This window comes from Ambystoma mexicanum, chromosome 2q (assembly GCF_040938575.1).
Source record: "Ambystoma mexicanum isolate Mex_15411 chromosome 2q, UKY_AmexF1_1, whole genome shotgun sequence".
In the NCBI taxonomy this organism is placed as follows: Eukaryota; Metazoa; Chordata; class Amphibia; order Caudata; family Ambystomatidae; genus Ambystoma; species Ambystoma mexicanum.
The window spans coordinates 1,491,718,142-1,491,746,083 of record NC_090924.1 but is presented as its reverse complement, the minus strand read 5'-3'; the positions used below and the strand labels follow the sequence as shown (position 1 = coordinate 1,491,746,083).

The window sequence follows — 27,942 nt, the reverse complement described above, 5'->3', positions numbered from 1 at the left end:
CTTTGCTACACTTCATTGTACGTACTGAGATTAGGAGGAGGGATTATGGGTAATGTTCTAATTAATTACCATACTCTTCTTCTTTACCTTTTGACCTATAACTTCCTCTACATCCATCTCCCTTAACATGGAGAACGGACCGTCCTCTCCCATGTATCGTACAGGAGGTTCCCTGAAGGTTAAGGAGTCTTAATACCGTGCTTGACATTAGGAGTGGAACAAAATGGCAGAAACATTTTTGAGAGTAGACTACAATAAGAAGGCAAGCATCTTACATTGTTAAGCACTGTGACAAGGAAGAGTAGGAGCAATTAATTCTACTCCTACGTAATTAGAACATTATCTTGCAGCATATACAATGATATAAATAATATATTACATCTTTTCTTTCAACAGAGATCATAGCCAGAAGATGGGCTGTGTTGAGGAATACGAGCGGTACCACAGAAGCACCATTCCACTAAACCTGTAAAGCCATTCACACCCTCACAGGAGAGCCCAGTGCCCTGCACATCAACAACAATCCATACAAACAAGGAGGTATTGGGCTGCAGAGTTTGTGGTTGCTGCTTCAGTCACAGGTCCAGTCAAATCACGCACATGACTTTTCACATGGCTGAGAAAAGCTTCACCCACAAATCAAACCTGTACAAGCATCGGAACATCCACACGGGGGGGAAGCCCTATGAGTGCACAGCGTGCAAGAAAAGCTTTGGTCTACCTTCTTCTCTGCAATACCATCAGAGAATCTATACTGGGGTGAAGCCTTTCAAGTGCACAGAGTGCAACAAATGTTTTTCACACAAATCGAACTTGTACAAGCATGAGATGATCCACACTGGGGAGATGCGCTATGAGTGCACAGAGTGCAAGAAACGCTTCACTCACCCTTCATCTCTGAGAACCCATCAGAAGATCCATATTGGAGTGAAGGACCGCAAGTGCACAGAGTGCAAGAAAAGCTTCAGCAATTGCAGTATATTGAATCTTCATAAGATAATCCATACTGGGGGGAAGCCATATAAGTGCACAGAGTGCACAAAAAGCTTTTCACACAAAGCAAACTTGTACAAGCATGAGATGATCCACACTGGGGCGACGCCATGAGTGCACAGAGTGCAAGAAACGCTTCAGTCATCTCTCAGTTCTTAAACGCCATGAGAGAATCCATACTGGGCCATGAGAGAATCCATACTGGGGAAAGCCCTACCAGTACACAGAGTGTAAGAAACGCTTCAGTGACCCTCAGTACTGAGAATCCATCAGAGGATACATTCTTTAAAAAAAATGTCTTTAGGGGGTCTTTAAAGACCCTGAAGTTCCCAAGGGAAAGGATTTTGTGGATGCAAACTGTGTCAGGGATTAGCGCAATGAAGCCTTGGCCATACAAAAAATACATTCACAGCAACAATCTGGACTTGCAGCACAAGATGCATCAGGCAATTAAACTCATTAATGGCAATTTAAATGCAGGAAATACATGGGATCCAATATTATAAGTATTTATCAAGAGGGTAATTGTCCCCATGCTGAAAACAGAAAGCAGAAACAAAAGATCTACCTCACACCCTGAGCTATACTGAATATAAATAAAGAATTGTCTCATGAAGAGTAGATCTGGCAATACTTGAGACACCTCCGATTAGAATAATTACAACCAAAGTACTGAGAAGAATTCATTTACCAAAACTAACAAATGCCACCTTGACAGAGGACGACTTGAAATTCTTTACATGTAAAGAGAAACAAAGATCTTTCAAGAAGCACAAATAGAGAGAGGATTCTACACAATATTCAGCACATTAAAACACCACCAGATAACCCGAAACCTACTATTTGGCAAAATTATATATCAAGGCCCATTTGAACATTATAAGCAATTTAACTACCTTTGATTGGTGAAATAAAGATGGCCACGAAAAATGAAATAGAAATGAAATGGCAACAAATACCAAAAGTAACTGTAGAAAAGCTTAAAATGGTAAAAGACAAGAAACCCCAGGTCCGACTCTGTACCCAATTTCAGGCAGATGCAACTTATAATGATGAAAGGGGACCTAGCAGATTACAGCAAATATCATGAGCAGTGCTGCAAATGAATACCAGCTAGACTATTGAACAGGAGAAACATTTCCACGCCTCAAACACCTCTACCAGTGCTGGACATCCATACCAGCTAGACTAGCAACAGGGAGAACATTTCCACTCCTCCAGAACCTCTACACAGTGCTGAAAAGCAACACCAGACAGGCTAGCAACAGCAGGAATATTTCCACTCCTCAAGAACATCTACCAGTGCTGAAAAGCAACACCAGACAGGCTAGCAACAGCAGGAATATTTCCACTCCTCAAGAACCTCTACCAGTGCTGCAAATCAACACTAGCTAGGCTAGCAACAGGAACAACATTTCCACTCCTCAGGAACCTCTACACAGTGCTGAAAAGCAACACCAGACAGGCTAGCAACAGGAGGAATATTTGCACTCCTCAAGAACCTCTACCCAGTGCTGCAAATCAACACCAGACAGGCTAGCAACAGGAGGAATATTTCCACTCCTCCAGAACCTCTACACAGTGCTGAAAATCAACACCAGACAGGCTAGCAACACAAATAACATTTCAACTCCTCAAGAACCTCTACCGGTGCTGCAAATCAACACCAGCCAGACTAGCAACAGAGAGAACATTTCCACTCCTCCAGAACCTCTACCAGTGCTGCAAATCAACACCAGCTAGGCTAGCAAGAAACTATAGCAGTTATATGAAGGAGGAAAGATAGCTCAGGGGCAATGCATTTGTCCTGGAAGCAAGACAATATGGCGCAACGCAGGTTCAAATCCCGATCCCGTGCTTAGAAACCTCACACTGGTATTGTGCAGGAATCATACAGTATGCACATTTAATGTCAGCTCTAAGGGCCTCATCACGAGTTGGGCGGTAATGCTGGCGCTAATAGCGCTGGCGCTATCTGCCCTACCACCAAACCCACCGGCGCTATTAGCGCCGGATTATGGGTTTGGCGGATTTGGAATTCTCCATTCCCCATTGAGCCCATTCGGGAATGCCTCATTCCCCATTGGGCTCAATGGGGAAATTTCGCGCTCATACTGCCGGTGGATTTCCCGCCGGAGGTATGAGCGCGAATTTTCGGCGGATTACACCCCGGTTCAGAGCTGGGGAGAAATCTGTGAGAAGAAGACTCAAGGAGGGAAGAAACCGGAGTCGGGTGGAAGGAGAGCTGGGATGGTGCCACACGCCCCATGGGTATTGGACAATCTGAAATGGCTGATGGGTTTATATCAGCTGTCCATCCACTGTCATGTGACGGGGGCCAAAAGAGCACGATGGGAAGGGGGCTGAACTAAGAGCTCTTGGACCAATACAGAAGCTGATATAATAGAAAGGAAACTTACAAATCAAAATCACAGAGAAAAGCAGCTATAGCAAAGTCTCCCAACAAGAGGCCGGCATCGACGGGAGCAGAAGGAATCAAGCTGCTGTAATGAGAGGCTGGATAGCCCCTGGTGACTGGTACGTGGCTGCCACAGGGGAAGGCTGATGTCTGTAGAACCAGTCTACCTGGGCTAGACAGCTCAGATGAGGGGTATTGATGTGTTCTGATATGTCTGAGACTCTTTGTTGTTCAAGACCACACGCATTCTCAAAAATGACATCTGGAGGCCCAAGTTGGTGTTCTGGAAACATTATATCGATGACATTTTTGCAATCTGGAGAGGAAACAGAGAGGAGTTTCCACAATTTCACGAGTATCTTAACCAGAGCAGCAATAACATCAAATTTACTCTGCAAATAGGACAGCCTAATTTACATTTTCTTGATGTGCTAGTGACCTTGACCAACAACGAACTAAATACCACGATCTACCAAAAACCAACCGACATCAACAACACCCTGCATTACAACAGTTTTCACCCAAAACACTGGAAAGAAAGCCTACCATAGAGCCAATTCCTCAGGCTCAAGAGGATAGTTTCCAACATCAACACACTCCAGACAGAATATGAACTAATGTCTGACAGATTCAGGATGAGGGGTTATCCACCTAACATCTTAGACGATGCCCGCACACGAGTGGGAGGCCATCAGAGAAGTGGTCTTCTACGCACTAAACCTAAAATGGAGAGTGCCAGGTTGATACACACACTTAAATTCTCAGTACAGAGCCATCAGGTGGCGAGAACCATTAGGAAGAACTGGAGCTTCAATAAATTGGACCCCTATTGGACCCCTATCTGAACAAACTGTTCCCAATACCGCTATGGTGATGGCATATAAAAGAGGAAAGAATCTTAGAGACTCGCTGGTCAAAGCAGAACCAGTCAAAATATAATCACAGACCTTACCACACAGACAGAAATCAGGCATTTTCCCATGGCTCAATTGCCAACATTGTTTGAATATCATGAAAGGGAATCACATACGCCTCCCGAATATGGGCAATAGGATGAAATTACATGACTAGGCAACCTGCAGCAGGAAAAATGTGATCTATGCTCTAAAATGCCCTTGTGGCATTTACTATGTAGGTCAAACCATCAGACATGCGCCAAGGAGCATTGAACGGAATACAAATCCAACATCCGGATGTAGAATAGCAAATCAGCAGTTTATCACCACTTCCGAGAAGCCAGACACACTATTGCACAAATGAGATGAGTCATTCTAGAAGTGGTCCACCCCCCATCCAGGGGGGGGGGGGAGAGCTTCAAAAGAGGCTCGCACAGAGGGAACTCTTCTGGATTTACCAACTTGATTCCATCAGCCCCAAGGGAATGAATGAAGAATTCTATTTAGGACCCTTTTTATAACATTGTACAGATCCTCTCCACCACTTTGGGTCTTCAGGAGATAGAGACCTGCGGTCACCACACCATATAGGATCAACACAACAGCATATGATGTATTACCATTGCAATATTAGATGGTAGCCTTTATCCCATATTTTCACTAGAGGTACATTATGGGCATCATTCATCACTATATCTATCTTCCTTTAATTGTATTTGGTGCATATGTGGTATCTTCCTTTAATTGTATTTGGTGCATATGTGGTATCTTCCTTTAATTGTATTTGGTGCATATGTGGTATCTTGCTTTAATTGTATTATTTGCAGATTTCAGAGAATTACAATGATTTTGTAGAAGTGACAATTAATGTACCTTTAACTATTTGTATACTATCAGAGGATGTCTGATATCTTGTGAGACTCCAAGCTTGATCAATGTACTTCATCTTTTTACCCATGTGCATTACTTCACTGGCACTCTTATATCAGTGCTCACCCCATTGCTACATTCATAATCGTGGAATCCATACCTTGGGGTCCTTCATAAGGGCCGTATTTATTACAAGTTAACAGCGACTGGTGACCCGTCTTCTTTTTTCATTTTTACATGGACCAACTTTTACATGTTTTATTCTTTAGTTTATTTTTATAATTTTTTTGTTTGTGTTAACCTATTGGTTTTTACAAAAGTGTAAAAAAGTCTGCTTCTGTTTCTCTCTTTAATGCGTTGCTTAAATTTCAATTAGAAAAGAGATGCATTATCACACCACTTAGGGGGTCAAGAGACGAGTAATCAGGTCTAGCGGGCATAAATGGGGTCTGCCGAACAGTCCCACCTGAAAGTCTCAAGCCTCCTAGACGTAGCTGACTAGGGACCACTAGCAACTATGTTGGCTTTGGACAGGGCCAGCAACAGAAATTTAGCTGCAGTTCTTGACCATCTGGCTGAATCACCTGCCATCAGACGGGACCAACAGGTTTCTTCGTCGATGGCTAGTGGGTCACTGATAAGTGGTGTCATAAATGCTTGTCTCTCATTTGATAGCGCCGGACAGTTCATGAGAAGGTGGCGGACCGTTTCCACTTGATTTGGGACGCCGCATAAGCGGCAGTCCGAATTCAGCGTTGAAGATCTTGCTGCTAGAATTTCCCTAGTGTGTAGTAAGTTTAAGCGTGCGTGGAGATAGATCATTCTTAAATTTTTCTCCGGGAATTTCTCGCAGTATTTCAGGGGTTCTTTTAGTTTGTTATGGGTCGGTGGAAGATGCTTTAGAGAATTATATTGCTGTACTAGCTCCAGCGTGTTGATCCAGTCTTGTTGCTGTCGTTTTTTTTGACACGGCCTGGATTTGAGATAAGAAGGTCTTCAGTGCATGATATTTCTTCAAGACTAGTTTTAATCTTATCGACCCAGGTAGTGAGCGGTTTGCAGGACCCTTTTCGAATTTCAGAGAGGATAATTCCGTAGATGGGCATGGTGTTTGGTGCCTGGATTTTTCCATATAATTGGGACGCGCTATGAGTCACCACGGAGGCAAGGGACTGTAGCCCTAGGTCACGCCGGATTGCTGGTGTTGGAGCCGACTTAGGCAGACCTAGAACTGATTTCCAGATGAAACCTTCTAACTGGGTCCAAAGCTCAGTGGGTAGGTTTAAGTTTGCCGCCGTCCCATAAGTTAGTGCCGGCACAACTTTTGCTTTATAGAATTGCAGAGCTGCATTCCAGGAAAATTTGCCAAACTTTTTATCGATCACACGTAGCTGAGCTGCTAAATTTCTTGCCTTGCTCCAAAGGGCATTTTGTAGTGATCTGTCTCTCAGGGTGTTGTCTAGCATTAAGCCCAAGTACTTAAATTCCGTCACTTCTTCAATCTTTGCTTTCTCCAGAAACCAGGAGTTGTGAGTTTGTTTTCCTTCCCACTGTTTTGGATATTGTTAGGATTTTGGTTTTGGCGATGTTGATTTGCAGGTTATTTCTTTCCATATATTCAGCCAGATTAGAAAGCTGTCTTTGAAGACCTATTGCAGTCTGGTCCATAAGGACTAAGTCGTCCGCATACCACAACCTTGATACTTGATTTGCTCCTACTTTTGGGGGGAAGCTTCTCACTGTTTTCTCTGACACCTGAAAATCTCAGATGAAAGCTATGAATAAAGCAGGAGCAAGGGGGCATCCCTGTTTCACTCCCCGTCCAGTAAAGATTTGGTCTGATAAGGTGCCTTGATGACTGAGCCGTACCCGGAATAATGTAACTGTATGTAGGGCCTTTATAGGTTCCAAGAGACGGTTTGGGCAATTCCATGCTGTTAGTTTGGCCCATAGCTTGGCTCTGTCAACCATGTCAAATGCTTGGGAGAGGTCTATCATAGCCATGAAGACTTTTGGAGCTCCGTTCTTAACCTTTGCCTTGATGATGTTCAAAATTAGGAGATTGATTGACGTGCCTGCACCCTTTAAGAAGCCCGTCTGGAAGGTGTCCGCTGCTGGAGAGATCCTAGCCCATTCCTTGAAGTGGGACAGCAGGAGAGAGGCGAAGATTTTGCCAATTATGTCCAGGAGGACTATCGGTCTGTAGTTTGCTGGTAGACTTGAGTCTCCCTTTTTAAAAATTGGGACCAAGAGGCCTTCGGTCCAGGTTGTAGGGATCTGTTTCCGGCGCTGGCAGATGGAAAAGAGGTTGCTGATTGTCTTGGACCAAATGTCTGGGTGTTCTTTGATATCCAAGTTCGTCAGCCCATCTGGGCCTGGGGCCCTGGACTCTTTCAGGTTGTTGATAACTCTGGAGATTTCTTGTGGATTTGAAAGATCCATCCATGCCTCAGGAGGAAGGCCCTGTCAACTCAGGGACTGTAGCTGACAGTGGTCGGTATAACTCTGAGAAATGTGCGATCCATTTTTGCTCTGACACCGAGTTGGAAATTGGAGGCGGTTTCAGGCCATTTGCGCTCTTCAGCAGGGCCCAGAAGTCTTTAGAGCTTCTTGATAACAGCGTAGTTTGCATTACTTCTGCGTCCTTCTGGTATAAGGTGGCACGATATTGTCTTATCCACCCTTTGTAGAGCTTCTGTCCCATTTTGAACGATGTCCAGGATTCAGTAGACCCCTCCTTAATGGCCAGTCTTTTAAGTTTCGGTACTACTTGTCGCCTTTCCATGATCATTTGATTGAAAGAGTGGATGTGATTCACTGAGACTTGAGATTTACTGGAGAATTTTACTATTTGCGGGGCTAGAAGCGAAGTGTATTCAGGCCTTTTGCACGCTGAGACTTTGCTTGCGACATCGTATTTCGATCTTAGATTTTTCGCGAAACTTCTTATGTTGTCCGAGGACAATCTCAAACGGTTTTGTTGGTTATTTGCTTCAATGTTGTGGTGGTAGTGAGATTTCTTTTGTGTAGCTCCACCCCATGACAACTTAAGAAGATTATGATCGCTGTTTGTGGTTTTTACAACGTTAAAGTCAATAAAGAATGGGATTAGACCTTCACTGATGTAGATGTGGTCGATGGTTGCTGATGCCCCTGGTCTTTCCCATGTAGGAATTTGGCTTTTGTTTTTTTGAAGAGCTGCCGTGTTATGCAGATTTCGAGACTTCATTAGTTTAGACCACGCGCGGCCTCGGTCTTCCTGCAACGGGCGTGGGAGGGTGTTTTTGGTGGTCACAATGCCGGGCCCACATTTGGTATTTAGATCTCGCATATGATCAGATTTACGACCCCTCGGTCGACTCTGGACTCGTCAATGATTGAAGTTATGGAGTTACAGAAGTCTTTGCAGCTGGTACGCTCAGGATTCCAGTAAAGATTTATTATGGCTATTTCGGCCTTCGCCCAGCAGTTGTGATATTGGTCGTAGTGGTGCCAAGATGCCAGTGTTGCAAGGATGCCGTAGCCTTCAGCAATCTTTCCCAACGGGGTAAGACCCGAACCCAGGCGGATGGCAGTCAATATGCCCGCTGAGGGTCGGCCTGCAATAGACTTTGTTGCCGGATCTCATATCCATCGAATATGGGTTTGTTTAGAAGCCAGGTTTCCTGGAGACATACAAGATCAAAGGAACTCAGGTTGGCGTCATTCGGGGTGGTTAAATGGCGGAAGCCCCGCGTGTTCCATGATGCCATTTGAAGAGTGCTGAATTTAGGTTGCTGTACATCAATCTCTTGGCAAAACATGTTTCTCATGGCACACGGCGATCGTTGCTATCTCTTGTGTTGGCGAGAGAAAGTCTCTGAAAACCACTTCCATGGGTTAGTTGCTGAGTGGAGGTCGTTCTCTCTCTTCTGAGGGGATACGTCGGGCTTCCTTTGGTAGCGTTTTTCGCCGTCTCTGTCTCTTTTGTGTTTGTCATGCCGATTTCTGTGTCAGTGTATTGCACCCCTTTCTTTTTGAGCGGTTGTCGGCTTTCCGTCTGCTCCTCAGTGCGCTGGTTCCTCATGTTTTTCCTTCCGGTATCCTCGCCTGGCCGAGCCGCATGAATGTTTTTTTAGATGGAGTATTCACCATGTACCCCTGCGGTCTGTCGCTAGATGATTTGAGTGTTGGATGCTTCGGTATCTGTTGACATTTCAGGCCTACGCGGCGCAAGTCCCTTTCCGTTTCAGCTGTGAGTTCTTTTGCTGCCTTGTTTTTAACATGGAGAAATGCTTTTGCTTTGTGTTCTCTATGGTAGGGTTCAACAAGAACTGTCCTGCGGTTGAGAACTAGGTAGCTGTCTTTGGCTGTTATTTGCTCTAACTTGTAGATTGTTGAATTTTCCAGATTAATTCGGTCCTTATGGTCAGCCCTATGCCATCTGTTCCTTTCCTTGTGCGAAGGGATTCGGGGCCTGCCCTGTCTTTGTCCTTCTCTGCGTCTTGTGCTGGAGTCTCTAGCTGATTTCCGGGCCGAAGCCTTTTCTTTTGTCTCAAGATCCTTAAGAGCTCCGAGGGCTATAGTTGGCGAGTTCGATCATGGACTACGCCACCGGTTGCCGCTTTTACTTTGGCCTTGCACACTACCACTTTGCGATTTTTTCTGAGAGTGATTTGGGCAAGGTGTAACGCCGGTCAAATCTTCTTGACTAGATGTGGATCCAGGGCGCAGCGTTTCAGCCTCTACGTGCTGGGAAATTTCTAGGAGATCTTGAGACAGATAAGCCGCCGCAGTTGCATCCGGATTGGTGGGTTTAATGGCTTTCTCGTCACATGGTGGAATTGTGGCACTCAGCTTCGGTGGATGGCTCACGGGGGTTTCTACTGCCTTGGTACAACCCTGTACCGACCTAGTATCTTTCGGATCTTTTGGGACTGTCCATATGCTTACAGTGTCTGATTCTTTGGAGTGTTCCACACACCCATTTGTTTGCGCTAAAGGGCTGGAATTTGAAGACGGTGTAATCGGCTTTGACGGCCGTTTCTCAAAAATTGGAGCCATGTCATGGTGCTTTCCATTGGGCAAAGTCTGCGTGTATCTAGAATCCGTTCCTTTGGGGGGGTCACTTGCTGCTCTTAGGTGCATGCATAAGATGCTCTCCATTTTTTATTCCATTTTTTTCAGTTTTTCTTCCAAGAGCACTTCTGACCTGTTCGAGTTTAGCTCCACGGCAGATATGAACCCCTCCATAAAGGTGAGTTTTTCCTTCATGCTGCTTATCATAGTGGTATTGGGCCTCATTACAACTCAGGCGTTAAGGGTTAACGCCGTCGTTAACCCTTAACGCCTGATTCCGATTTTAACGGCTGCTTTTAGCAGCCGTTAAAATCCATGGCGCTAACCCGCCATGATGCTAATTACGCCACCGTAATTTACGGTGGCGTAATTAGCGCCTTCCCCACTCCCATTATGCCCTATGGGGCAAAAATGGGAATGGGAAAGGGAAAATGGGAAATGGGGATTTACCGCCCCACTCACCTTGGAATGGGGCGGTAAATCCGCCATCCACCATGGTGTAAACGTAGTTTACACCATGGTGGTAAAGTTGGCGTAATTACCGCCTGGCTCGTAATGACCCCCATTGTCTTTAAGTGCTTCATGCATGGATTCATAAAGTTTTGCAAATGGGTTCAATGCAATCGTAAGTGCTGACATAATGGAAAGTAAATCTGTTTTTTTCCGTGCCGGAGATCCTTTGTCTGACGAGCTTGGAAGTTCACTCAACATCCTGTTTTTAGGGGAGGTGTTTTGGGTTCTCTCGGAAGGACTAGGAATCCATCTATCAGAGGTCCTTCTCTCAGGTGGATGGGTTGAATCTTGCTGAGACTGGTCGGTGTCGCCTAGAAGTCTAATAGACTGGCCTTGGATGTGAGGGGGAGTCCACGCATAGTATTCTGGAGGCTGAGATTTTCTATGACCTGCCACGGTGCTATTTCCTTTAGGTGCCATAATGCTTGTGTCCTCTGATGAAGAGATGTTGTTAATGGACTCATTTCGGAGCCCTATCAGAGGCGGAGGGGGAGTTCTCCCCAGCTTGTCCAATGGTCCAGGAGTGACAGAACTGGACAGATCTTGATTTGAATCTTCTTTTGACCCCTGCAGTGACATCTGTTTGGTCGACGGCTGTTGAGGTAGAAGTGACTCTAGGGCAGAAGTACTTTGCTTTGGTAGATTCGTTCTGGGCGAAGATTCATTAATCGCTTCCAGAATTTCGGCGTCTGATAGTTCGGGGTCCTGGTCCAGTTTTCTTTTATGTTGTCTAATGAAATACTCCTTTAGAGACGAAGAGAGCAGCAGCGCCGACAGGCCTTTTGTGGGTCTCTGAAATTTCTGCTGCAATTTACGAGGTTTCCCTGCCCCCGTTTTCTTTTGCTTGAGTTTACTTTTAGCATTTTCTTTCGGTAATAGTGTTTCCGCCTGATGCCGGACCAATGATGCTATGGCAAGGGGTTGGCACGGAGCTTCTGCAGTGCTTGTTGGTGAACTGATGAGGGGCTCAGCTTTAGTCAATAGCACCGGTGACTGCTTTTCCTTTGCTGATGTTTCAAAGACTGAGTCATCTGGGGAGCGTCTGTTTTGAGGAGACAGTTCACCGCCGGAGTCCGTGGACCCGGACTCGTTCCTAATGTTTGAACTGGGTGGAGCCCTCTGTTTTGTGAACTTTGTGCGCTTAGATGGATTCTGACTTATAGTCCTGTCACAGTGAATCTGGACTAGATGTTCTGATTCTTTAGTGGCCAGAGTCATTTGCGGCAACATTTTTTCTCCAACACGGGGGTCACGGATTGTTGCGTGGAAACGTACTCCTGGGGAGAAAAGATGTTTTGATGAGCCTGCGTCGGAAATTTCCGACGGTCTGGCTGTGCCCCGCCCTTGAGACGCCTGCCGAGTCCGCCCTACGGCAGATTCGAGCTGGGTGTCACTCGCACTTGCGGTGGAATGGCTAGGCACAGCGCCCGATTGGTGGTGAAGCGGGCTCAGAGCTACCTGTTGCGGGCTCACTCTTCCGGTCTATTAATTCTGCTTCCTTGTCCCAGGCCACTGTGAGGTCACGACCGGAAATGACCAAGAAGCTGTCGGCGTCGGATGCCGGGAGGAGTCTTTCGCTGTGAGGCGGCTCTTCGGCTGAAGCTCTCGTTGGAATTAGAGAGGACGGACTTCGGTGAGGCTGAGAAGATGGCAGGTCCAGGCCAGTCGCTGATTCAGGAGGAGGGGGCGCAGGGACTTTCCCTGCTTTTTGTTTTATCACCTCCTTAGGGTCATGGTGGTCTTGTTTTTCTCCCAGCTCTTGTGATACTTTGCTGCTCCTGAGCCGGCGACTGATGTCGTCTTCCGTGGGTGACGTAGGTGCCATATTTGCAAGCTGGGGAAGTGAATGAGCCGGAGTGATGTTGAAGGTTTTCGACGCGCTGTGGGTCTCACAGTGGAATCAGTGACCGGCCCCCTGGCCCCGATCACCAGACTCACACCGCACAGTGCGGTGATTTAGTAGTGAGTTGACTGTCGAATTGCCTCTTGATATGCCCCCAGTGCGCCAAACAGTCACACAACAGTCACTGGCCTTTACCCCTGACGGGCTTAACGCCGCAAGGGTGGATGAGGCTGGTCTTCAGCGCTGGTTCCGTCACGTGACAGCTCACGTGACTCCTGCAAGGCTCCGCCTCCTCCAGGAAGCGAGCACGGGATGCGAAGAGTCTCACGATATCGATGGGGTAGGCTGTTGGGAAGTGAGCGTTTCACTTCTTTGCTGCTACAGAATGCGCCGCTCGGGCGGATGAGGCTGGTCTTCAGCGCTGGTTCCGTCACGTGACAGCTCACGTGACTCCCGCAAGGCTCCGCCTCCTCCAGGAAGCGAGCACGGGATGCGAAGAGTCTCACGATATCGATGGGGTAGGCTGTTGGGAAGTGAGCGTTTCACTTCCTTGCTGCTACAGAATGATCTTTAGTTTATCATTTACCTGAATTTTTACTCAAATTACACCGTGCCCAGTGGACACTTCCCGTATCCATCAACAACTTCCCCTAGCAACGGGACCGCTCACATCTAACTTTTTTAGCAGGTTAGAGAGCGTGACACGCACGCGTTGAGGTCACCACATCACACGCACAACCAGTTGCTCTCAACGGCTTGTCCAGGCAACGCGGTTTACCTTACAGACACAGGATGCCGGTGATATGATACCACAGTACACTTTCCTTGGACTGAGCCCACCGGTGAGTTGCATCACCTTTACCCATTGGCAGCTCTCACGCTATTCGCAGGGCAAACCCTGTTCACGTAACTCCTATTTTGCAGATCGCACTGTTTTGGAACTGATTGCGAGAAATTTCTTTTACGGCGAGCTACTATTCCGGTGCAGCTTTTTGCTCATTTCCACGTCTTACACCATGTAAATCCTGCCTTTCTCTATAATTTCTTTTTAACTATCTGTGTCCTAACTTTACTATATGAGAGTGGCAATTCCCACTCATACATCCACTTATGTGCCTAATCCACAGATGGATAAGCTCAGAAGGCTAGTAAACTCCCATCAAACGTGGAACCTGACACCCCAAGCATTGATTCTATACACGACCTTGTGAGGTGAGAAAGAACACGATTTTCACGTCAAACTAGGTTTTTGCCATTTAATGCTCCGCATAGACATCTTGATAACAGCCCCTCCGTATTTTTATTTTTATTTCCATCTATGAGTTCCCCGAGATGTTTTACACTTGATAAGATTTTGACACCCGATTCCTTTGGAACACTGCTTCCTCAAGGTGATTTATCAAGCTTTGTGTACTATTAAGCACCGCTTCCCCAAGGTGATTTATCAAGCTTTGTGTACTATTAAGCACCGCTTCCCCAAGGTGATTTATCAAGCTTTGTGTACTATTAAATATCATTGTAGATGATTGATACAAACCAAGAGACCTACACATTATTTATTATTTTTCTTGGACATGTCAGTTATTTGAACCTCTAATGAAGAGCATTCTTGCTCGAAGCACGTTGGGCATCTGATTAAAAGATGAATTGGGGTAAAACCACAGTACCTCGTGGACAAAATCTTCTTAACAAATATGTAGATATGATAAATCATGTATTATTACTTTATGTATTGAAATTGCCTTACTTGACAACTACCTTAATTCATATTTAAATTCAATTGAACGAATCAATACCTTTTTCTTGAATACTTCGCTGTCTCCAGCTATTGAGAGTGTGCAGGGGACAGGAGTTCCCCGATGGTGGGAACTTTACCTGCTTGCTTCGCATATTTTGAAAGTCCATGTGCCAGGAACGTTCTATTCTCCCCTGCACCTTAAGACTTTAAACCTTTCACCTATAGACCCATACTTTCAACTAACACTGAGTCTCCTCACTATAAAGAGTGGTGTGCAGTGCACACTGTCCGCTTTACTCTTTCTTGTATTATCAGAATAAATCATTCTTGAAATGCAAAGTTAGTGCTATAATAACTCATAGGCCCTCATTACGACCCTGGCGTTGCACCATGGTGCTAATAGCACCATGGTCCATGCCGGTGTCCGCCATGACGGAATGGGGAATTACCACCCCATTCCAAGGTTGGCAGGGCGGTAATTCCCCATGCCGCCATGGCCGTTCCCCATTCCCATTTTTGCCCCATAGGGCTCAATGGGAATGGGGAAGGCGCTAAGTACGGCGCCGCAAATTGCGGCACCGTACTTAGCACCAAGGTCCCTTTGCGGGTCCCTACTTTAACGGCTGTTAAAACCAGCCGTTAAGGTCGGGTCCCGCAAAGGGACCTCGTAATTAGGCGCTAATAGGTTAACGGCGCCGCAGCCTTTTACAGCGGCGTTAACCCATTAGCGCCTGGGTCGTAATGAGGCCCTATGTGTAGGGATGTCAGCCCCAAAATGAGAAGTGTTCAAATAAAAGTTCAGAGCTTCCTCCAGCTCTTGGTTAGAAAAGGTGGTTTCCCTTCCCCAAGGTTCAAAATAGTTTATGTTACTAAAAGAAGGGGTTCCCTTCCCTAAGCTTTCAAGTCTCTCAACTTTCCAAAACAACAGAATTCCGTGGAATACTTACCAGCTCTTCTTGTTTGGTTACCTTTCACCAATTTCCTAAAGTTCCTTTATTTCAATTAATTTAATTTCACCCAAGTTTAACTTAATTCAATCAGAAGTGTGTGGGTGACTTACATGGCTTTTTCTTAGGTAAGTGCACTCGATCTAGGCACAATTGTCAGACTACACAGTCCAACCCTTACAGGTCACACAATCGACAAACCTTACATGTGTCTGCTTCATAGGCACCTTGCCACGGTTTCATCTTCACAGTGATAATTGACTTATTCTCATTTCATATCCTCTTAATGCTTTATCACTGCTTGTTTTGCCACCATTCTTGAACCAACACAAGCTTCCCAGTAAACTCTCCTGCTAGGAAACCTGATCACGGTTTCAGGTCTTCTTACTTGAACCAACACAAGCTTCCCAGTACACTCTCCGGCTAAGAAACTTGATCACGGTTTCAGGTCTTCTTTTTTGAACCAACATAAGCTTCTCAGTACACTCTCCAGCTACGAAACTTGATCACGGTTTCAGGTCTTCTTTCTTGAACTAACATAAGCTTCCCAGTACCCTCGCCGGCTAGGAAACTTGATCACGGATTCAGATCTTCTTTCTTGAACCAACATAAGCTTCCCAGTACACTCTCCTGCTAGGAAACCTGATCACGGTTTCAGGTCTTCTTTCTTGAACCAACATAAGCTCCACAGTACACTCTCCGGCTAGGAATCTTGATCACGGTTTCAGGTCTTCTTTCTTGAACCAACACAAGCTTCCCAGTACACTCTCCAGCTAGGAAACTTGATCACGGTTTCAGGTCTTCTTTCTTGAACCAACACAAGCTTACCAGTACACTCTCCTGCTAGGAAACTTGATCACGGTTTCAGGTCTTCTTTCTTGAACCAACACAAGCTTCCCAGTACACTCTCCGGCTAGGAAACTTGATCACGGTTTCAGGTCTTCTTTCTTGAACCAACATAAGATTCCCAATACACTCTCCTGCTAGGAATCTTGATCACGGTTTCAGGTCTTCTTTCTTGAACCAACATAAGCTTCCCAGTACACTCTCCAGCTAGGAAACTTGATCACGGTTTCAGGTCTTCTTTTTTGAACTAACATAAGCTTCCCAGTACACTCTCCTGCTAGGAAACCTGATCACGGTTTCAGGTCTTCTTTCTTGAACCAACACAAGCTTACCAGTACACTCTCCTGCAAAGAAACTTGATCACGGTTTCAGGTCTTCTTTCTTGAACCAACACAAGCTTCCCAGTACTCTCTCCGGCTAGGAAACTTGATCACGGTTTCAGGTCTTCTTTCTTGAACCAACATAAGCTTCCCAGTACACTCTCCGGCTAGGAATCTTAATCACGGTTTCAGGTCTTCTTTCTTGAACCAACACAAGTTTACCAGTACACTCCCCGGCTAGGAATCTTGATCACGGTTTCAGGTCTTCTTTCTGGAACCAACACAAGCTTCCCAGTACACTCTCCGGCTAGGAAACTTGATCACGGTTTTAGATATTCTTTCTTGAACCAACACAAGCTTGCCAGTACGGTCTCTGGCTAGGAAACTTGATCACGATTTCAGATCGTCTTTCTTGAACCAACACAAGCTTCCCAGTGTACTCTCCTGCTAGGAAACTTGATCACGGTTTCAGGACTTCTTTCTTGAACCCCAACACAAGCTTACCAGTACACTCTCCGACTAAGAAACTTGATCACGGTTTCAGGTCTTCTTTCTTGAACCAAAAAAAGCTTCCCAGTACACTCTCCTGCTAGGAAACTTGATCACGGTTTCAGGTCTTCTTTGTTGAACCAACATAAGCTTCCCAGTACACTCTCCTGCTAGGAAACTTGATCACGGTTTCAGGTCTTCTTTCTTGAACCAACACAAGCTTACCAGTACACTCTCCAGCTAAGAAACTTGATCACAGTTTCAGGTCTTCTTTCTTAAACCAACACAAGCTTCCCAGTACTCTCTCCGGCTAGGAAACTTGATCACGGTTTTAGATCTTCTTTCTTGAACCAACACAAGCTTGCCAGTACGGTCTCTGGCTAGGAAACTTGATCACGGTTTCAGATCGTCTTTCTTGAACCAACACAAGCTTCCCAGTGAACTCTCCTGCTAGGAAACTTGATCACGGTTTCAGGACTTCTTTCTTGAACCAACACAAGCTTACCAGTACACTCTCCGGCTAAAAACCTTGATCACGGTTTCAGGTCTTCTTTCTTGAACCAAAAAAAGCTTCCCAGTACACTCTCCTGCTAGGAAACTTGATCACGGTTTCAGGTCTTCTTTCTTGAACCAACATAAGCTTCCCACTACACTCTCCTGCTAGGAAACTTGATCACGGTTTCAGGTCTTCTTTCTTGAACCAACATAAGCTTCCCAGTACACTCTCCTGCTAGGAAACTTGATCACGGTTTCAGGTCTTCTTTCTTGAACCAACATAAGCTTCCCAGTACACTCTCCGGCTAGGAAACTTGATCACGGTTTCAGATCTTCTTTCTTGAACCAACATAAGCTTCCCAGTACACTCTCCTGCTAGGAAACCTGATCACGGTTTCAGGTCTTCTTTCTTGAACCAACACAAGCTTACCAGTACACTCTCCGGCTAAGAAACTTGATCACAGTTTCAGGTCTTCTTTCTTGAACCAACACAAGCTTCCCAGTACTCTCTCTGGCTAGGAAACTTGATCACGGTTTCAGGTCTTCTTTCTTGAACCAACTTAAGCTTCCCAGTACACTCTCCGGCTAGGAATCTTGATCACGGTTTCAGGTCTTCTTTCTTGAACCAACACAAGCTTACCAGTACACTCTCCGGCTAGGAATCCTGATCACGGTTTCAGGTCTTCTTTCTTGAACCAACACAAGCTTCCCAGTACACTCTCCGGCTAGGAAACTTGATCACGGTTTTAGATCTTTTTTCTTGAACCAACACAAGCTTGCCAGTACGGTCTCTGGCTAGGAAACTTGATCACGGTTTCAGATCGTCTTTCTTGAACCAACACAAGCTTCCCAGTGCACTCTTCTGCGAGGAAACTTGATCACGGTTTCAGGTCTTCTTTCTTGAACCAACATAAGCTTCCCAATACACTCTCCTGCTAGGAAACCTGATCACGGTTTCAGGTCTTCTTTCTTGAACCAACACACGCTTCCCAGTACTCTCTCTCCGGCTAGGAAACTTGATCACGGTTTCAGGTCTTCTTTCTTGAACCAACATAAGCATCCCAGTACACTCTCCGGCTAGGAAACTTGATCACGGTTTCAGGTCTTCTTTCTTGAACCAACATAAGCTTCCCAGTACACTCTCCTGCTAGGAAACCTGATCACGGTTTCAGGTCTTCTTTCTTGAACCAACACAAGCTTCCCAGTACTCTCTCCGGCTAGGAAACCTGATCACGGTTTCAGGTCTTGTTTCTTGAACCAACACAAGCTTACCAGTACACTCTCCGGCTAGGAATCTTGATCACGGTTTCAGGTCTTCTTTCTTGAACCAACACAAGCTTCCAAGTACACTCTCCGGCTAGGAAACTTGATCACGGTTTCAGGTCTTCTTTCTTGAACCAACACAAGCTTACCAGTACACTCTCCGGCTAAGAAACTTGATCACAGTTTCAGGTCTTCTTTCTTGAACCAACACAAGCTTCCCAGTACTCTCTCCGGCTAGGAAACTTGATCACGGTTTTAGATCTTCTTTCTTGAACCAACACAAGCTTGCCAGTACGGTCTCTGGCTAGGAAACTTGATCACGGTTTCAGATCGTCTTTCTTGAACCAACACAAGCTTCCCAGTGCACTCTCCTGCTAGGAAACTTGATCACGGTTTCAGGACTTCTTTCTAGAACCAACACAAGCTTACCAGTACACTCTCCGGCTAAGAAACTTGATCACGGTTTCAGGTCTTCTTTCTTGAACCAAAAAAAGCTTCCCAGTACACTCTCCTGCTAGGAAACTTGATCACGGTTTCAGGTCTTCTTTCTTGAACCAACATAAGCTTCCCAGTAGACTCTCCTGCTAGGAAACTTGATCACGGTTTCAGGTCTTCTTTCTTGATCAACATAAGCTTCCCAGTACACTCTCCTGCTAGGAAACTTGATCACGGTTTCAGGTCTTCTTTCTTGAACCAACATAAGCTTCCCAGTACACTCTCCGGCTAGGAAACTTGATCACGGTTTCAGGTCTTCTTTCTTGAACCAACATAAGCTTCCCAGTACACTCTCCAGCTAGGAAACTTGATCACGGTTTCAGGTCTTCTTTCTTGAACCAACATAAGCTTCCCAGTACACTCTCCGGCTAGGAATCTTGATCACGGTTTCAGGTCTTCTTTCTTGAACCAACACAAGCTTACCAGTACAATCTCCGGCTAGGAATCTTGATCACGGTTTCAGGTCTTCTTTCTTGAACCAACACAAGCTTCCCAGTACACTCTCCGGCTAGGAAACTTGATCACGGTTTCAGGACGTCTTTCTTGAACCAACACAAGCTTGCCAGTACGGTCTCTGGCTAGGAAACTTGATCACGGTTTCAGGTCTTCTTTCTTGAACCAAAAAAAGCTTCCCAGTACACTCTCCTGCAAGGAAACTTGATCACGTTTTCAGGTCTTCTTTCTTGAACCAACATAAGCTTCCCAGTACACTCTCCTGCTAGTAAACTTGATCACGGTTTCAGGTCTTCTTTCTTTAACCAACATAAGCTTCCCAGTACACTCTCCTGCTAGGAAACTTGATCACGGTTTCAGGTCTTCTTTCTTGAACCAACATAAGCCTCCCAGTACACTCTCCTGCTAGGAAACCTGATCACAGTTTCAGGTCTTCTTTCTTGAACCAACACAAGCTTCCCAGTACTCTCTCCGGCTAGGAAACTTGATCACGGTTTCAGGTCTTCTTTCTTGAACCAACACAAGCTAACCAGTACACTCTCCGGCTAGGAATCTTGATCACGGTTTCAGGTCTTCTTTCTTGAACCAACACAAGCTTACCAGTACACTCTCCGGCTAAGAAACTTGATCACAGTTTCAGGTCTTCTTTCTTGAACCAACACAAGCTTCCCAGTACTCTCTCCGGCTAGGAAACTTGATCACAGTTTTAGATCTTCTTTCTTGAACCAACACAAGCTTGCCAGTACGGTCTCTGGCTAGGAAACTTGATCATGGTTTCAGATCGTCTTTCTTGAACCAACACAAGCTTCCCAGTGCACTCTCCTGCTAGGAAACTTGATCACGGTTTCAGGACTTCTTTCTTGAACCAACACAAGCTTACCAGTACACTCTCCGGCTAAGAAACTTGATCACGGTTTCAGGTCTTCTTTCTTGAACCAAAAAAAACTTCCCAGTACACTCTCCTGCTAGGAAACTTGATCACGGTTTCAGGTCTTCTTTCTTGAACCAACATAAGCTTCCCAGTACACTCTCCTGCTAGGAAACTTGATCACGGTTTCAGGTCTTCTTTCTTGATCAACATAGGCTTCCCAGTACACTCTCCTGCTAAGAAACTTGATCACGGTTTCAGGTCTTCTTTCTTGAACCAACATAAGCTTCCCAGTACACTCTCCGGCTAGGAAACTTGATCACGGTTTCAGGTCTTCTTTCTTGAACCAACATAAGCTTCCCAGTACACTCTCCTGCTAGGAAACCTGATCACGGTTTCAGGTCTTCTTTCTTGAACCAACCCAAGCTTCCCAGTACTCTCTCCGGCTAGGAAACTTGATCACGGTTTCAGGTCTTCTTTCTTGAACCAACATAAGCTTCCCAGTACACTCTCCGGCTAGGAATCTTGATAACTGTTTCAGGTCTTCTTTCTTGAACCAACACAAGCTTACCAGTACAATCTCCGGCTAGGAATCTTGATCACGGTTTCAGGTCTTCTTTCTTGAACCAACACAAGCTTCCCAGTACACTCTCCAGCTAGGAAACTTGATCACGGTTTCAGGACGTCTTTCTTGAACCAACACAAGCTTGCCAGTACGGTCTCTGGCTAGGAAACTTGATCACGGTTTCAGGTCTTCTTTCTTGAACCAAAAAAAGCTTCCCAGTACACTCTCCTGCAAGGAAACTTGATCACGTTTTCAGGTCTTCTTTCTTGAACCAACATAAGCTTCCCAGTACACTCTCCTGCTAGTAAACTTGATCACGGTTTCAGGTCTTCTTTCTTGAACCAACATAAGCTTCCCAGTACACTCTCCTGCTAGGAAACTTGATCACGGTTTCAGGTCTTCTTTCTTGAACCAACATAAGCTTCCCAGTACACTCTCCGGCTAGGAAACTTGATCACGGTTTCAGGTCTTCTTTCTTGAACCAACATAAACTTCCCAGTACACTCTCCTGCTAGGAAACCTGATCACAGTTTCAGGTCTTCTTTCTTGAACCAACACAAGCTTCCCAGTAGTCTCTCCGGCTAGGAAACTTGATCACAGTTTCAGGTCTTCTTTCTTGAACCAACATAAGCTTCCCAGTACACTCTCCGGCTAGGAATCCTGATCACGGTTTCAGGTCTTCTTTCTTGAACCAACACAAGCTTTCCAGTACACTCTCCGGCTAGGAATCTTGATCACGGTTTCAGGTCTTCTTTCTTGAACCAACACAAGCTTCCCAGTACACTCTCCGGCTAGGAAATTTGATCACGGTTTTAGATCTTCTTTCTTGAACCAACACAAGCTTGCCAGTATGGTCTCTGGCTAGGAAACTTGATCACGGTTTCAGATCGTCTTTCTTGAACCAACACAAGCTTCCCAGTGCACTCTCCTGCTAGGAAACTTGATCACGGTTTCAGGACTTCTTTCTTGAACCAACACAAGCTTTCCCGCACACTCTCCGGCTAGGAAACTTGATCACAGTTTCAGGTCTTCTTTCTTGAACCAACATAAGCTTCCCAGCACACTCTCCTGCTATGAAACTTGATCACGGCTTCAGGTCTTCTTTCTTGAACCAACATAAGCTTCCCAGTACAACACTTTCCAGCTAGGAAACTTGATCACGGTTTCAGGTCTTCTTTCTTGAACCAACACAAGCTTACCAGTACACTCTCCGGCTAGGAATCCTGATCACGGTTTCAGGTCTTCTTTCTTGAACCAACACAAGCTTCCCAGTACACTCTCCGGCTAGGAAACTTGATCACGGTTTTAGATCTTTTTTCTTGAACCAACACAAGCTTGCCAGTACGGTCTCTGGCTAGGAAACTTGATCACGGTTTCAGATCGTCTTTCTTGAACCAACACAAGATTCCCAGTGCACTCTCCTGCCAGGATACTTGATCACGGTTTCAGGACTTCTTTCTTGAACCAACACAAGCTTACCAGTACACTCTCCGGCTAAGAAACTTGATCACGGTTTCAGGTCTTCTTTCTTTAACCAAAACAAGTGTCCCAGTACACTCTCCTGCTAAGGAAACTTGATCACGGTTTCAGGTCTTCTTTCTTGAACCAACATAAGCTTCCCAGTACACTCTCCGGCTAGGAAACTGGATCACCGTTTCAGGTCTTCTTTCTTGAACCAACACAAGCTTACCAGTACACTCTCCGGCTAAGAAACTTGATCACAGTTTCAGGTCTTCTTTCTTGAACCAACACAAGCTTCCCAGTACTCTCTCCGGCTAGGAAACTTGATCACGGTTTTAGATCTTCTTTCTTGAACCAACACAAGCTTGCCAGTACGGTCTCTGGCTAGGAAACTTGATCACGGTTTCATATCGTCTTTCTTGAACCAACACAAGCTTCCCAGTGCACTCTTCTGCGAGGAAACTTGATCACGGTTTCAGGTCTTCTTTTTTGAACCAACATAAGCTTCCCAGTACACTCTCCTGCTAGGAAACCTGATCACGGTTTCAGGTCTTCTTTCTTGAACCAACACAAGCTTCCCATTACTCTCTCCGGCTAGGAAACTTGATCACGGTTTCAGGTCTTCTTTCTTGAACCAACATAAGCATCCCAGTACACTCTCCGGCTAGGAAACTTGATCACGGTTTCAGGTCTTCTTTCTTGAACCAACATAAGCTTCCCAGTACACTCTCCTGCTAGGAAACCTGATCACGGTTTCAGGTCTTCTTTCTTGAACCAACACAAGCTTCCCAGTACTCTCTCCGGCTAGGAAACCTGATCACGGTTTCAGGTCTTCTTTCTTGAACCAACACAAGCTTACCAGTACACTCTCCGGCTAGGAATCTTGATCACGGTTTCAGGTCTTCTTTCTTTAACCAAAAAAAGTGTCCCAGTACACTCTCCTGCTAGGAAACTTGATCACGGTTTCAGGTCTTCTTTCTTGAACCAACACAAGCTTACCAGTACGGTCTCTGGCTAGGAAACTTGATCACGGTTTCAGATCGTCTTTCTTGAGCCAACACAAGCTTCCCAGTGCACTCTCCTGCTAGGAAACTTGATCACGGTTTCAGGACTTCTTTCTAGAACCAACACAAGCTTACCAGTACACTCTCCGGCTAAGAAACTTGATCACGGTTTCAGGTCTTCTTTCTTGAACCAAAAAAAGCTTCCCAGTACACTCTCCTGCTAGGAAACTTGATCACGGTTTCAGGTCTTCTTTCCTGAACCAACATAAGCTTCCCAGTACACTCTCCTGCTAGGAAACTTGATCACGGTTTCAGGTCTTCTTTCTTGATCAACATAAGCTTCCCAGTACACTCTCCTGCTAGGAAACTTGATCACGGTTTCAGGTCTTCTTTCTTGAACCAACATAAGCTTCCCAGTACACTCTCCGGCTAGGAAACTTGATCACGGTTTCAGGTCTTCTTTCTTGAACCAACATAAGCTTCCCAGTACACTCTCCTGCTAGGAAACCTGATCACGGTTTCAGGTCTTCTTTCTTGAACCAACACAAGCTTCCCAGTACTCTCTCCAGCTAGGAAACTTGATCACGGTTTCAGGTCTTCTTTCTTGAACCAACATAAGCTTCCCAGTACACTCTCCGGCTAGGAATCTTGATCACGGTTTCAGGTCTTCTTTCTTGAACCAACACAAGCTTACCAGTACAATCTCCGGCTAGGAATCTTGATCACGGTTTCAGGTCTTCTTTCTTGAACCAACACAAGCTTCCCAGTACACTCTCCGGCTAGGAAACTTGATCACGGTTTCAGGACGTCTTTCTTGAACCAACACAAGCTTGCCAGTACGGTCTCTGGCTAGGAAACTTGATCACGGTTTCAGATCGTCTTTCTTGAACCAACACAAGATTCCCAGTGCACTCTCCTGCCAGGATACTTGATCACGGTTTCAGGACTTCTTTCTTGAACCAACACAAGCTTACCAGTACACTCTCCGGCTAAGAAACTTGATCACGGTTTCAGGTCTTCTTTCTTTAACCAAAACAAGTGTCCCAGTACACTCTCCTGCTAAGGAAACTTGATCACGGTTTCAGGTCTTCTTTCTTGAACCAACATAAGCTTCCCAGTACACTCTCCGGCTAGGAAACTGGATCACCGTTTCAGGTCTTCTTTCTTGAACCAACACAAGCTTACCAGTACACTCTCCGGCTAAGAAACTTGATCACAGTTTCAGGTCTTCTTTCTTGAACCAACACAAGCTTCCCAGTACTCTCTCCGGCTAGGAAACTTGATCACGGTTTTAGATCTTCTTTCTTGAACCAACACAAGCTTGCCAGTACGGTCTCTGGCTAGGAAACTTGATCACGGTTTCATATCGTCTTTCTTGAACCAACACAAGCTTCCCAGTGCACTCTTCTGCGAGGAAACTTGATCACGGTTTCAGGTCTTCTTTTTTGAACCAACATAAGCTTCCCAGTACACTCTCCTGCTAGGAAACCTGATCACGGTTTCAGGTCTTCTTTCTTGAACCAACACAAGCTTCCCATTACTCTCTCCGGCTAGGAAACTTGATCACGGTTTCAGGTCTTCTTTCTTGAACCAACATAAGCATCCCAGTACACTCTCCGGCTAGGAAACTTGATCACGGTTTCAGGTCTTCTTTCTTGAACCAACATAAGCTTCCCAGTACACTCTCCTGCTAGGAAACCTGATCACGGTTTCAGGTCTTCTTTCTTGAACCAACACAAGCTTCCCAGTACTCTCTCCGGCTAGGAAACCTGATCACGGTTTCAGGTCTTCTTTCTTGAACCAACACAAGCTTACCAGTACACTCTCCGGCTAGGAATCTTGATCACGGTTTCAGGTCTTCTTTCTTTAACCAAAAAAAGTGTCCCAGTACACTCTCCTGCTAGGAAACTTGATCACGGTTTCAGGTCTTCTTTCTTGAACCAACACAAGCTTACCAGTACGGTCTCTGGCTAGGAAACTTGATCACGGTTTCAGATCGTCTTTCTTGAGCCAACACAAGCTTCCCAGTGCACTCTCCTGCTAGGAAACTTGATCACGGTTTCAGGACTTCTTTCTAGAACCAACACAAGCTTACCAGTACACTCTCCGGCTAAGAAACTTGATCACGGTTTCAGGTCTTCTTTCTTGAACCAAAAAAAGCTTCCCAGTACACTCTCCTGCTAGGAAACTTGATCACGGTTTCAGGTCTTCTTTCCTGAACCAACATAAGCTTCCCAGTACACTCTCCTGCTAGGAAACTTGATCACGGTTTCAGGTCTTCTTTCTTGATCAACATAAGCTTCCCAGTACACTCTCCTGCTAGGAAACTTGATCACGGTTTCAGGTCTTCTTTCTTGAACCAACATAAGCTTCCCAGTACACTCTCCGGCTAGGAAACTTGATCACGGTTTCAGGTCTTCTTTCTTGAACCAACATAAGCTTCCCAGTACACTCTCCTGCTAGGAAACCTGATCACGGTTTCAGGTCTTCTTTCTTGAGCCAACACAAGCTTCCCAGTACTCTCTCCAGCTAGGAAACTTGATCACGGTTTCAGGTCTTCTTTCTTGAACCAACATAAGCTTCCCAGTACACTCTCCGGCTAGGAATCTTGATCACGGTTTCAGGTCTTCTTTCTTGAACCAACACAAGCTTACCAGTACAATCTCCGGCTCGGAATCTTGATCACGGTTTCAGGTCTTCTTTCTTGAACCAACACAAGCTTCCCAGTACACTCTCCGGCTAGGAAACTTGATCACGGTTTCAGGACGTCTTTCTTGAACCAACACAAGCTTGCCAGTACGGTCTCTGGCTAGGAAACTTGATCACGGTTTCAGGTCTTCTTTCTTGAACCAAAAAAAGCTTCCCAGTACACTCTCCTGCAAGGAAACTTGATCACGTTTTCAGGTCTTCTTTCTTGAACCAACATAAGCTTCCCAGTACACTCTCCTGCTAGTAAACTTGATCACTTTTTCAGGTCTTCTTTCTTGAACCAACATAAGCTTCCCAGTACACTCTCCTGCTAGGAAACTTGATCACGGTTTCAGGTCTTCTTTCTTGAACCAACATAAGCCTCCCAGTACACTCTCCTGCTAGGAAACCTGATCACAGTTTCAGGTCTTCTTTCTTGAACCAACACAAGCTTCCCAGTACTCTCTCCGGCTAGGAAACTTGATCACGGTTTCAGGTCTTCTTTCTTGAACCAACACAAGCTTCCCAGTACACTCTCCGGCTAGGAATCTTGATCACGGTTTCAGGTCTTCTTTCTTGAACCAACACAAGCTTACCAGTAAACTCTCCGGCTAAGAAACTTGATCACAGTTTCAGGTCTTCTTTCTTGAACCAACACAAGCTTCCCAGTACTCTCTCCGGCTAGGAAACTTGATCACAGTTTTAGATCTTCTTTCTTGAACCAACACAAGCTTGCCAGTACGGTCTCTGGCTAGGAAACTTGATCATGGTTTCAGATCGTCTTTCTTGAACCAACACAAGCTTCCCAGTGCACTCTCCTGCTAGGAAACTTGATCACGGTTTCAGGACTTCTTTCTTGAACCAACACAAGCTTACCAGTACACTCTCCGGCTAAGAAACTTGATCACGGTTTCAGGTCTTCTTTCCTGAACCAAAAAAGGCTTCCCAGTACACTCTCCTGCTAGGAAACTTGATCACGGTTTCAGGTCTTCTTTCTTGAACCAACATAAGCTTCCCAGTACACTCTCCTGCTAGGAAACTTGATCACGGTTTCAGGTTTTCTTTCTTGATCAACATAAGCTTCCCAGTACACTCTCCTGCTAGGAAACTTGATCACGGTTTCAGGTCTTCTTTCTTGAACCAACATAAGCTTCCCAGTACACTCTCCTGCTAGGAAACTTGATCACGGTTTCAGGTCTTCTTTCTTGATCAACATAGGCTTCCCAGTACACTCTCCTGCTAGGAAACTTGATCACGGTTTCAGGTCTTCTTTCTTGAACCAACATAAGCTTCCCAGTACACTCTCCTGCTAGGAAACTTGATCACGGTTTCAGGTCTTCTTTCTTGAACCAACATAAGCTTCCCAGTACACTCTCCTGCTAGGAAACTTGATCACGGTTTCAGGTTTTCTTTCTTGATCAACATAAGCTTCCCAGTACACTCTCCTGCTAGGAAACTTGATCACGGTTTCAGGTCTTCTTTCTTGAACCAACATAAGCTTCCCAGTACACTCTCCGGCTAGGAAACTTGATCACGGTTTCAGGTCTTCTTTCTTGAACCAACATAAGCTTCCCAGTACACTCTCCGGCTAGGAAACTTGATCACGGTTTTAGATCTTCTTTCTTGAACCAACACAAGCTTGCCAGCACACTCTCCTGCTAGGAAACTTGATCACGGTTTCAGGTCTTCTTTCTTGAACCAACATAAGCTTCCCAGCA

The 27,942-nt window shown here is 45.5% G+C and overlaps 1 protein-coding gene across 1 annotated transcript in view; it reads left to right on the top strand.

The window, feature by feature from the left end:
* The window catches only part of LOC138570319 (zinc finger protein 154-like), a 115,931-nt gene extending 110,542 nt beyond the window's left edge, over positions 1-5,389 (top strand). The window contains exon 2 of the mRNA XM_069649102.1: positions 397-5,389. Coding sequence (XP_069505203.1) covers positions 601-1,107 — 507 coding nt within the window. The 5' untranslated portion in view covers positions 397-600 and the 3' untranslated portion in view covers positions 1,108-5,389. The remainder of the gene's footprint in view (positions 1-396) is intronic.
* The last annotated feature ends 22,553 nt before the right edge of the window (positions 5,390-27,942 follow it).